Source organism: Mastomys coucha, unplaced genomic scaffold, assembly GCF_008632895.1.
Source record: "Mastomys coucha isolate ucsf_1 unplaced genomic scaffold, UCSF_Mcou_1 pScaffold12, whole genome shotgun sequence".
NCBI lineage: Eukaryota > Metazoa > Chordata > Mammalia > Rodentia > Muridae > Mastomys > Mastomys coucha.
The window spans coordinates 15,090,764-15,103,626 of NW_022196894.1; the positions used below are offsets into that span (position 1 = coordinate 15,090,764).

General features: G+C 46.8%; 1 protein-coding gene across 1 annotated transcript in view; it reads right to left on the reverse strand.

Annotated features, from left to right (window-relative positions):
• Dgcr8 (DGCR8 microprocessor complex subunit) overlaps positions 1-12,270 on the reverse strand; it is a 35,333-nt gene extending 23,063 nt beyond the window's left edge. Inside the window, exons 1-7 of the mRNA XM_031363343.1 lie at positions 12,131-12,270; positions 6,581-7,583; positions 5,978-6,137; positions 3,215-3,357; positions 2,830-3,112; positions 1,065-1,262; positions 753-854 (exon numbers count right to left, since the gene is read on the reverse strand). Coding sequence (XP_031219203.1) covers positions 753-854; positions 1,065-1,262; positions 2,830-3,112; positions 3,215-3,357; positions 5,978-6,137; positions 6,581-7,300 — 1,606 coding nt within the window. The 5' untranslated portion in view covers positions 7,301-7,583; positions 12,131-12,270. The remainder of the gene's footprint in view (positions 1-752; positions 855-1,064; positions 1,263-2,829; positions 3,113-3,214; positions 3,358-5,977; positions 6,138-6,580; positions 7,584-12,130) is intronic.
• Between the last annotated feature and the right edge of the window lie 593 nt (positions 12,271-12,863).

Sequence of the window (12,863 nt, forward strand, 5' to 3'; positions counted from 1 at the left end):
ACAAGATACCCCTGAATAAATCATGTCTATGCTTATCTGAGATGCTGAGATAAGGTTGGAAACCACAGACAGCAAAGGGCATGATGGGAAAGTTAAAGAGTAAGGGGCACTATGGGAAATTATCCAAAGGGGAAGCAGAAGCTGGAGACAGAGCTGCCCAGTACAGGGACAAAGTAGGAATGAAGTTTCTGAAAGACAGACAGGACTGTCAAGAATAGCAAAGCATAGGATCAATGACACCTGAGAAACAGCCACCCTGCCCCCCAAAATAAGTGATCCCAGGTCTTAGCTCCCAAGGGCAACCACACTGGCATTCATAAACTGTATGGAAGAAACCACAGAGGACAGAGCTGGCAGAAAGTATGGTGAAATCAAGGCTTCCTCATCATTGGAAGATGGGGAGTGGTGGACACAGGACAGGAAAATTGGGAAAGAACTCAAGCACAGCAGAAATCTTTATTACGGACTGTTCCTCATAACAGTCAGAAGCCACCAAGGCAGAGCAGAGAAGACAAGAAAAGGAGAAGGGGGAAACTGGGGCAAACTCAAAGGGAAAGAAAGGCTGAGCAATCTTCCCTCTCAAGACAAGGGTCGCTGATATGAAAACAAGACTCCACCTGCACCACACTTCTCTTTCTCCTTGCCTTGCATTATCTATTCAACCCAGCAGGTCCAATGTACTCACTCCCACCTCCAGCCATGACCAAAATGATGTATGAGACTCTTCAGGACTAAAATGGGTTTGAACTTACCACATTCAAAGAAATTATAAACAGGGCGGACCTTGAGGACACGCTGCATGTATTCGTGCAGGATGCAAACCTCAGACTTCCCATTGGGATTGATGACAAACTCTGTGACAAAAAGAACTATCTTAGGTAAACTCAGGAATTCGATCATTGACATCAGAGTCATTCATTAGGGGCTTACCACTATGAACATGGCAGCCTCTGTACTACAAAAACACACACCTTTGGGGTAAGTGCAACTCATAAACACAGACTAAGAAGAAATGACAGTAACATGGTACATCTGTTGATGGTGACAGTACAAGCCTGGCCCACCTTTCTTTGTGGGTGCATCTTGCACAGATAGAGTGATCAGCTTCTGGTTGGCCGGCAGGATGGGCCTCTCTGATTCCGCCTGCTTTCGCTTCATCTCACGGTTGAACTGACGCCGCTCAGCCCAAGTTCTGAATTTTTTCACAGTTACTTGTTCAAAGTCAAAACGCTTCTCCAGGTAATTACGAAATTCCTCCAGATCTGTCAAAGATACACCAGAAAACTACATTATCAGATTTCCAAAGCTAAGAAACATGTTCTCCTCAGACCTGTGTAGAATAGCAATGCCATTAAACAAGTTCAGGATGCACAATACAGAATTCCCTTTCCTCAACCCTCTCAAAAGCAAGGAAAGATCCTTCCATAGCTATTTCAAATCATTCTGGCAAGCTTCTTATGGAAAGAATCCAGGGTATATAATTACTTTATCTGAACTAAGAAAAACAATTCAAAAATAATATTGGTGATTAAAATAAACAAACAAGAAACAAGAAAACCACTAGTCTTCAGGCTTTTCCCTTAACACAAAATGAGTATTGGGGCTGGAAGAAACTAAATATACACACAAAAAAACAGCAAATACCTAACTGCCAAGAGCAAGTGTCTACCACCTTCTCAGACCATCTCACTTTTGCCTCTGGCCTTTAAACTCAGTAACAAACCATACCTAGTTGGCTCTCCACCTCCTCAAATATTCTGCACTGATGCACCTCTTCCCAAACCATTTCACACACACACCTCTCAATAGCAGCTTCCTCTCTCTACATTCCTCACAGGACACCTCACACCAACAGCATACAAAAAAAACCTAATCCTGAAAGCTGCATGTCCTCTTTGGAAGTGAATCAGCAAGTGGGCTGAAAGAGCTCTGACACCACCAGGGATCTGAGGGACAAAACTAAGCTAAAGGAACAAGAAAGAGAAATACAAGCATATAACTAGACAAATGCAAAACTCAAGAGCACTGCCCAGTACTTGAAAAGCAAAAAAACAGAAACAGAAGAGGAGGGAGCTGGCCACAGAAGAATGGCAGTTTCTTGGTGCTGAATTTATGACTGCAGGCTCATTCTAAGCTCATCAGATAAATTTAAACAATATTACATGAGCACATTGTACTGAAAGAGCAAGACTTCAGAGGTCATTTAAAACCAAAAAGGCTGGGCTGGAGAGATGGCTCAGCAGTTAAGAGAACTGACTGCTCTTCCTGAGGTCCTGAGTTCAAAATTCCCAGCAACCACATGGTGGCTCACAAGCATGTGTAATGGGATCTGATGTTCTCTTCTGGTGTGTCTGAAGACAGCTACAGTACACTCATAAATAAAATAAATATATCTTAAAAAAAAAAAAAAAGAGCTGGGCAGTAGTGGGTCATGCCTTTAATTCCAGCACTTTGGAGGCAGAGGCAGGCAGATTTCTGAGTTCAAGGCCAGCCTGGTCTACAGAGTGAGTTCCAGGACAGCCAGGACTACACAGAGAGACTCTGTCTCGAAAAAACAACAAACAAAAAAGGAAAGAAACAGAAAGGCTAGTTGGCACTGATATGTCATGTCTACTGAAGCTTTTGGCAGTTAGATCCTACATGGGGGTAGGGGGTGGGGCTGCACTCAAGCCTTCTCTTGAAAGTGGAGGAAGGGAGGGCTTGTCTGGCCTGTGAGCTGTATAGGCAAAATTCCCCTCTCAAACACAACCAGGAAGTAGGATGCACAGAATATAGTAGGAGTGAAAACTCATGCAGCAAGGAGGGAAGAAAGCTCTTCAGAATACTTACCAACTGATTCATCTTTGCACACCTCAACTTTAGCCTTCACTTGTCCCAGGGCTCCAGTGGCTGCCTCAGCCCCCAGTGGGTCCTTCTCATCCAGGGACCCCAAGTCCCCACCCATGGAGTCAGGCTCTTCTAGAGGGAAATCTAAGTCTGCAGATCTACCCAAGGGCTTGACAGGTGACACCTCTCCACTGGGGGCAAGATCACAGTTTTGTTCCCGTTCCTCATTGTCCTTCATTTTCTTATAATGTAGACAGGGGATACTGCTTAGAGGAGGATCATGTTTCTGTAGAAAGTGACATTGATGCAGGTTATCAGGACAACTTTGAGTCTGTCTGACAGGCTGACAAGCCGACAAGCCTAAATATATAACAGATGACTCCCCTACCCTTATGCTTCCCGTTCCCAAGAAGTAGGGTCTGGACCAGGTGACCACTCGAGACTCTCTATGAAGGTAAACAGGGACTCCAGAGTTATGAAAAGTCATGATCCATCCATCAGGCAATGGCTCTGTAGGTGGACGGCCACGACCTGCACAGAACACAAAAAACATCCTGCAATCCCTTTATAAGCACGAGATTGTGTCAGACAAAGCCTCTTGAACATGTTTTTGTATTTGTGTGGGTTTTGCCAAATTTCTATCTGCCTGATGAACCCTAACTGTACCCATAGGATAGCATATGGAACAAGGTAACGACTTCTACATGGAGAACCAATGACCAAGAAGCCCTAAACAGTGTTATTCAAGGCAAGTCCCTACCCTAGCTTTTGACCCAACACTTGGGAACACACAGAACACTGGAACTCTCCCATCTGCCAGTCACAATATCAAGTACTAGAGTAAGTAAACTTTGCTAATAAACTGCAAATGTATCAGCCACTGTTCCTGGTGACCAGGAGCATGAAACTAAATAACACTTCCTTACTACCATAAGCTAAACCCTGGGTTTGATTCCACAAACAAAGCCAAGCTGGAGAGATGGCTCAGCATTTTAGAGTACTTGCTTCTTTCTTTTTCTTTGGGGTGGGGGGTGGTTTTTTTCTGAGGCAGGATTTCTTTGTGCAGCCCTGGCTGTCCTGGAACCCACTCTGTAGACCAGGCTGGCCTAAACTCATGGAGACCAGCCTGTCTTGAGTGCTGGGATTAAAGGCAAGCATGGGCCCCCATCGCATGGCATTCTTCTACACAGCTTTTAAAATACTGCTTCCAACCCTTTCTTCGTTTTACTGGCAGTTTTAAGTATCAGACTTGTTTTCATCTTTTCTCTCTTCAATGATAAAACTAATACCAGGAGGAAAAAAAAAAAAAAAAAAAAACATGGGCTGGAGAGATGGCTCAGCAGTTAAGAGCACTGACTGCTCTTCCAGAGGTCCTGAGTTCAATTCACAGCAACCCCATGGTGTCTTACAACCATCTGTAATAGGATCCAATGCCCTCTTCTGGTGTGTCTGAAGACAGCGACAGTATACTCACATACATAAATAAATGTCTTTTTTTTAAAAAAAGAAACCTTTAGAGAAACCCTATCTCGAAAACAAAACAAAACAAAAAACAAAAAACCAAACAAACAAACAAAGCCTGGTCAAGCGGTGGTGGCGCATGTCTTTAATCCCAGCACTTGGGAGGCAGAGGCAGGCGGATTTCTGAGTTCGAGGCCAGCCTAGTCTACAGAGTGAATTCCGGGACTCACGGAGAAACCCTGCCTCGAAAAAACAAAACAAAACAAAAAAATAAACAAAAAAAGGCTTAACAAAACACCTTAACTAATATCTGTCCTTACAGGTATTAGGAGAATTGTGATATCAAGAAACTAAAGAAAATATATATAAATAAAACCTAAACACTAGGCATCACTTAAAAGGTGCAACTGACTCTGCGAAGGGCAGGAGCAACAGTATGCTGACCAAACCCTGACCCCAGTGCTCAACACCAGTCACCATCACAGTGTGGACCCAGAGGGAATCCTGCAGGTCAGAAGTATGCCATGGGTATATCTTCCAGAAACTTAACCAAAGGTGAGCTGCTTCACACACAAACATTGGGATTAATTCAGGAGAAGCATCAAACAGAATGTAGGCCCCAGTACAATGTAAGACAAGTTTATCCCAGCCACATATCTGATAACAGGCAATCAAATCCACCAAGCTGTCTGAATAGTTGTATGCTCCTGCCTTTACTCCTCCTAGGTAAGTGAACAAGTCAGGGCTACTGCTGCCCTGTGGGAAGCTCAAAGTAAGAGTCCTGGAACCCTGAGAAAAGCATAAAGCAAACCTTCCAGGAACACCAAGATAAAGACTTAACTTCCCAGAAGCTGGAGCCAAGGATCACCTGGTCTGAAATTGCCTATCATGACATCTTACCTATCATGACATCTCCACTGCTGGGCTACCACCAACATATGCAACAATATCTGGTATCTAGCCTTGCAGACCCTCCCACCTCCTTAGCAACTTAAGGAAGGCAACATCTCCACCTTCTCCTCAGGCCCTTAGCCTATGGTCTCTTATGTCCTGAGCTGTATGTGCCCCGCCCCACCCCGCCCCGCCCCCCCACTGATTCTGGGATCCTTACCAGAGTAATAGGTGCCACTAAGCCAAGTCCACATAAACACCCATGTGACTTGTCCTACACTTTCCCTGCACTGGCAACAGACCCTGGTAATCCAACCATGGGTGCTTACCAGCTGCTTTCCCATTGTCATCAGATATGCCACTCTGCACATCTCCCAAACACTTGTACTTCTGTTCACAGCTTCCACCTGCCCTACAGTGTTGGTGCTTTCCTGATTCACTTGCAACAGAACCAAAATTTAGATGGTAACTTATCACCTGCCAACCCATCAAAAATATATAGCCTCCATATCTGCAGGCTACTACCGGTCTTTTATTCTGGCACACACTGATGCACCCCAGGCAAGGATTGTCTATAGCTCTCTGGGCTTCCATGGAATTTGTCAAGATCCGAATCTGGGTTGTGTGTCTGAGTACTTGTGTCCAATTTGTTTTCTTTTCACCTCCCACGATTATTCTACACTTAAACCTGTGTCTCTACCCAGACTGAGGCCCGGCACCAAAGAACTCCCAAAATATTCTTGGGAAGGAAAGAGTTTTGGGCCATGAAGCACTCAGGATCTGTGATGGACTCACTCACTTTTGAGCACTGTTTTAATCTTGGTCATCATTGGCTGTACACTTGTCTCTCCATCAGATGGATGATCACTGTCTCCACCATATTTTTCCTCCATTCGCCTCTTCTTGGGAGCACAGAGACCTTCTTCTAGTAAAGCATCCACATCATTGTCAAAGTCATCCTGCAAAATAAAGTGTTCAGACCCTACACCCCTCCATGCTTTGGTACCAAGGACAAGGTTCACATGTATGAGGGAGCACACAGAGGAGCCCCTCAATGGGGACTGAGCATGCCCTGATGGCATTTGATCATCTGAAAAACAAACAGGTTGAAATGACAAGTGAAATCAACATGTCTACTCCAGGAGCACACCCAGCCAAAGAGGCTTTTCAGCAGCAGCTGCTGACTCGGGTTGGAAAGAAATAAGGCTCAATGTTAGCCAAACTTTCTACTGAGGAACTTTAGAAATGTAAACTCTTTACATCTTTCTCTTCTCCACATTAATATTTAACCTCACACAGGGTTTTACTTTGTTTGATTTCCCTGCTTTTAAAAATAAAGCCACTTCCAAACCTCTCTTTGGGTTTTGCTCAGAGCCCTCCAGGGAACTGGTCACCAACATACCTCATAGGAGAAATTCAAGGCCTCTTCATCCACTCTGTCTCTTTGAACGATTGCTTTAGCCGTGAACCCGCCTGTTCCTTCTTCATCTAGCTCCAAATTGTCAGTAAAATCTTCTAACTCATCGAGCACTGCATACTCCACTCTCTTTTCCTGATCCAGCTCATTTTCCTCATCCTTCTTATCTGCACTCTCACCCCCTAGGCCTACCCCATTACCAATACTCCCGCCAAAGGGACAAGCATGCACGTCCCCACTGACAGGACTAAGGAGCTGGTTACACTCAGGCCGAATGCTTCGTTCTACTCCTGTGTACAGCACCTTCCTGTCCTTACTCCTGCAGCTCTCAGTAAAGCTCACGCTAATCTTTACATCCTTAAGCAACTTAAGGTCAGGGGAGAACTTCCGGACCGCAGGTGCGTGCCGGGCAGTGCGCGGGCTGTGGCCACTACAGTTCGGGTCTATGAGGAGGCGGCCCTTAGAGAAGGATCCTTTGGAGAGAAGAGAAGCTCCGTAGAAGTTGAATGGGTCGTCGGCAGGAGGTTCGGACTGTCCATCACCACCAGAGCCAACGTCCATTACCTCTGCATCACTGGACGTTTGCAGGGGAGGTGGTGGAGACTGTTCATGGGGCAGCACTTGGAAGGGGCAAGCTCGGTTCTCCATCATCGCTTCTCCTGCGGGCTCACGCGGGAGAGGAGAGGGACTCTCATATGTCTCCATTATTATGAGCAGTTAAGACTACTTTAAAAGACCAGAGTTTTAAACCACCTTACATAAATCTATACTGCTAACATGCACAAGTCCGTCGAGACCCGGTGCCGTCCTGCCCGCGCTGTACACACACTGGCGGCTTAGTCAAGCTGGCCACATTGCTCTTTTCATTAATGTAGACAGCTTTTAGAACCACTGCCTCAATTATTGGAAATCACAATGCACTCAGCTTAAAAGATTGACGTCTAAGTGAGTCTATCTTCATGCCAAAGTGGCACCTTTCTTCTTCCACCTGCAAAGAAATTTAAAAATATCATCACAAATGACAGAAACCTTTTACTTCTCTGGTACCAAGTTAAAAGTCAAATGTTATCAATGGTGTAGTAAAGGGCCAAGATAACACAGCCTTTAAGGAAGCCTTTTAGACATCAGAAAAAACTAATTTTAAATTAAGTCCTAAATTAAGTATTTTATCAACTATTCATTTTAATCTTTATTTCAGAAGCACAAAAATACAGTTTTAGCGCTCAAAAAGGATTAAAACTAAAATAAAAAGCTAAAATTTTCCCTCAGCACTCCCATAACCTGGTCTAGTGGATAAGCAAGCATGCATCACCATTTCAGGAACAGATGTAGAGTGCATGGCCTCCTTCAGGCCATAAGAGGGACATCAATCCACTCACCTTCAAGGGCTGGGTCAGTCAGAGGGTGAGTGAGACCCTCAGCTCAACTCTGTAGCACTAGAGACCTCAGAGATATAGCCAGGCACTCTGCTACCCAGGGACCCCCTCTCCTGGGCCCACAACGTGGCACGTGGACAGGACAGTGATGCAGCGTGCTGAGGTCACCAGGAGTGGCAGCATAGATCCATTCCCAGTAGAGGAAGGGGTCTGTTGGGAAGGGAGCCTGCTAGCATTGGGGGAGTAGGTGGGACAACATAGGAGAAAGCTAGAGCCAAGGTAGAAAGGGTTCTGAGTGTCATCTGGAGCCTAGCTCCAGGCTGAGAATAGTGAGCTATCAACAGGGAAGTGACTCTCCTTATAAAGAAGACTCACAGCTATACCAGGTATAGGACTGCACCAGATGTTGGGACAGTTCTCCAAAACAAAGATGTGGAAGCAGCTCTGGAGACAATAAGAAAGTGTCACGGAATTGTCTATGCTTGCAGACCCTATGGGGGTGGAAAGCAGAAAAAAAAGGAGGTGAAGAGAAAAGCTTCTCTGTAGACACACTCTAGTCTAGTGCAGACACACCCAGGCAGAAGCCTGGAGAGAACAGAGGGGTGCTGTAGGCAGCCCTGTCTCACAAGTGCTCAGGCAGGCCATAACTCTGGAGCCCTGAAGAGGTCTGGGGAGGAGACCACATGGTAGTAAAGCAGCAAAACCACAAGAGGGAAATAGCAGAGAGGGAAGTATATAATCCTAGGAAGCTCTGCTACAGAGGATACTTGCAAAGAGGGATGACACAACAGGGAAGGCAGATCAGCAGAAGGCTGGCCACAAAAATCAAAGATCCACAGAAAAAAAGGTTATTGGCAGAAACACATGCACACACAAACGCACACATGCACACTCCTACATCATGCACAGAAACATGCACAGGCCATGCACACCATTACAGGTGCAGATATACACACATACAACCATGCCCATGGGTGACAGCTTGGTTGTACCTACAATAACTCATATTCTTAAGACCCCAGAAAGGACAAGAGGACAGAAAACATCAACTATATAAGCAGTTTACAATAAAAGGATTGAGTGGGGTGGCTATGCCTTGCTGAAGGTACAACATAAAAGCCAGAGGCTTGTTTAGGTTAAATTAAACCATTTAAAAACTCACAGTCTACTCTGAGAGGTGCTACCACAAACAAGAGATAATGACCCCAAGGCCTAGATATAGCCAGAAGGTCAAACTATACTATGACTTTATTTCTTGTAACCAGCAGTGGCCTAACAGTTTTTAATTCAATAGAAATTTAACAAAATACCTCTCCAAAGATGTTCCTATCAAAGGTGCTTATGAATGACTGAGAAGAGCAGCAATAACTAAGGAGCTAGGAGGAAGACCAAAGTTTCCTGGCAACCAAGGACCACTGCTGAGGTCAGACTGGCCAGCATGCTTAATCCTAACAGATACCAAATAAGATCAGGACAGTGCCTGTTAGGTGTGCAGAGATCACAGCAAGATAAATTTGTAGTTTCTGAGGTAGAATATGCTAGTGGTAAGAACACTCAAGTAGGCAAGGGTTGGAGACAAAGTGGTAGAGGATAGAGAATCAAACTGCATGTTAAAAACAGTGAGCCAGTGAGGAACTACAGGATGAAGACAATAAATAACATTAATAAGTGTTAAAGTGGGGCTGGAGAGATGGCTCAGTGGTTAAGAGCATTGACTGCTCTTCCAGGGGTCCTGAGTTCAATTCCCAGCAACCACAAGGTGGCTCACAATGGTCTGTAATGGAATCCAATGCCCTCTCCTGGTGTGTCTGAAGACAGCTACAGTGTACTCATAGACATAAAATAAATAAACATAACTTAAAAAAAGTGTTAAAGTGGGGGAAGCTTTAAAGAAACACACAGCATAGGTGGGGACCCTGAGGCCCTGGAAAAGGAAAGTACACATCCTGCAGAAGCAGGCAAGATGTCTAGCTCTGGAGCGCAGCAGCAGGCTAGGCAAGTTTCTTACCTTCCCTCTGAAAGCTTACTCAATTCATTAATCAACTATTTGCTGAATGCCTTCCATAAGGCATACACATCATTTATATGTGTTAAGCACAAAACAGACAAAACACTTCCCCCACAGAGCGTATTAGTGTGAAAGATGAATAAGAAAAGTATCTATGATGTCACATGCTGACAAATATTCTCCTAAAACAAAGCAAGAAAAAAGCTAGGAAGCAGCTTCCAAACAATTACACAAGGCTCTACAGCCAGTGCCCACCTAAAGATGAAACAGATGGAGCCAGGTGGTTAACAAGGGTAAAAGGAGGGTCACTGTAGAAGATACTTAAAGGAAAAGTAAAGACCCTGAGGCAGAGCCATGGTGTAGCCAAGCTAGGGATAGTATGCTGAGTGAAATTGACAGTGGGCAATAAGTATTCAGTCTTTTACATTTTTATTTTGAATAACAGGATACTGCACAGAAGGGATCAAAACAGTGGTATATGAGTAACATGGGTAACAAAGACAGCAAGCCCTCACACTGGTCCTGCTCTAAGGATTTTGGGCAATTCACTCAGCACTGTGACAGAAAGGTTAAACAACTGCTCAAGGTTACAAAGCTAGCAAGAGGTACAGCTAGCTGCTTGCCACCCAAACGAGCAGGCCTTAGTCTGTACTACTTCAGTTTTATAATCTTACAATTCAATGAGTCACTCTGTCCAGAAAAACTAAGAGGGTAAGAATGGAGGTCACATTAGAAGCCTTTAAAAGCTCACCAGACAGCTTGGACAGGGGCTTTAGGTTGCAGTTTCTGGGAAATGGTCTGCTGTTGGAAACAGGTGGCAAGGCTTCCTAAGAGATGCATGCAGGCCTGAGAGGCATAAGGATTGTTCTGGCATGGACTGTGGCTGTATCTTGGCTTGGATCAAACTATTTGGTATCAAAGTGAAAGGGACAACTAGAAGCAGGAGGCTGGAGATCAGAAGGGAGGACAGCACTGGAGATGGAGTCATGGAAGATGTCAAAGGAAACTGAGGTGAAAACTACATGAGATCACATGGGAGGGGAATGATGACAAGAGAAGGCCAAACTGGGCGAACCAGTCAAAACCTTGTTTCTCACAAGGTAAAATTCAGACAGCCACTGTGAACTGCCTGCTCCACAACATGCCTGGCAACACAGCTCAAAGCAGCCCTCCTGCCTGTCAACCTCACTATTCTTCAGTTGACTGGACCTATGGATGTAGATCTTGATTTGCCAATTAGACTGTGAGCAAGATCCACCGCTGGCTGCCCTGGATCCTGGCACAGGGCTTACCCAACACATCTGAACAACTCCTACTTGCTGAACTGATGGCCAGTGCTACGGCTACAGCCTCCTGCTCAACCCAAAGGCAGTATGACCTCATCAATTCCTTTGTCACCCTGCAAATCCTATTTTAAACTGACAGGCTTGACCAGCCTTTCACTCCCTTCCGTTAGTGATGGATTACAGTGAGAACTGAGCCACTTCCAAGACTGGGAGGTCTAGTTTGAGCCAGCAGATAGTGGGCACCCTAATAGTGATTGGCATACAAGAGTCAACAACCAACCCTACGAAGGACATCTCTGGATCTGGCAAGGAGGTACATGCAAGCATGCATGATGGCAAATCAAATTCCTACCAGGAGCAACCCAAATCCACTGGATGATACTACTTGACATGTATCGCCGTCAACAGGTTGCCACTTCCCATTTATTTTTACCACGTTCATTGTTACTGTAAAACCACACTCTGATAAGCTACATGACACTCCATCCACGGGTAATTTGGCGGAGACTTGGGCGGTTTCTCGGCTTTTCCAAACAGACAAAACAGGCAGAGTTCAGGACGTTGGGGTGTCCCTGCCCACACCTCTCCCGCCAGAAGGCGAGGCGATGGCTTCCGGCCCACCGCCCAAGGGGCTTCGTTACCAGGCCCACAGCACCCTAAGTCCACGACGCCTGAACTCCGGGCCCGGCCCCCACTGCACAAAGGCCGCGACTCCGCGTGGCCCAGCCCGCCTAGCGCGCCGCGCCCCGCCCCGAGCCCCGGCCTGTGGCCTCGCCCGGGAGGGGGGGGGTGGATGGAAAGGGCGCAGCCTCTCCAGGCCGCAGCGCCCGCCGCCCGCGGGGCGCCCATCGCGCCCCGCACCTACCTGTGGCGCCCGCGACCTGCCCGAGCCGCCCGCAGCCCGACCACAGTCGGCCGACCCTCACCGCCCCGGCGCCGCCACAACCCGCGAAGGCCCTTGCAAGCTCTCGGCTCTTGAGACCCGCTGCCGCGCGGGCGAGCGGAAGGCGGGCCTTGGCGGAACGCGACCAATCCCGGCGCACGGCCGCCGCGCATTGGGGGAGCCGGGAGCGGGCTAAGGAGGCCGCCAATCGGCGGCGCGAGGCGCGCGCGGCCCAATTGCGAGGCGCTATGGAGGCCGCGTGGGCGGGACCAGTCGCTGGCCTCGCACGGCTAACGGCTGTCGCTCCGGGTGGGGCTGAGCTGTGGCCGCGGGGTGAGCCGGGAGAGAGGCGCGTAGAGGCTGCCGGGAGCTGGAGAGCGCGGGAGTGCGAGGAACGCTGGGAGCTGGTCTGTGAGCCAGCCTCTGTTGAGCTCAAGAGTCACTTTTGAGTTTGCGAGTGACAATAGATCCCCGACTCTGGGTCGTCCCAAGGACTAAGCCAACGGACAAGAGGCGCGATGCTGAGGACAGGAAAGGAGTTTTACTCGCAGTGTCACCACACCGGGAAGGACAAAGGTCTAATGACTAAAAATCTGTTCGCTGTGCTTAGAGCAACCTCCGTATCAAAAAAAAAAAAAAAAAAAAAAAAAAAAAAAAAAGAAAGAGAAGCAGAGCCAATTGGAGATACTTTGGGTCTGGGATGGACCTTAGATCG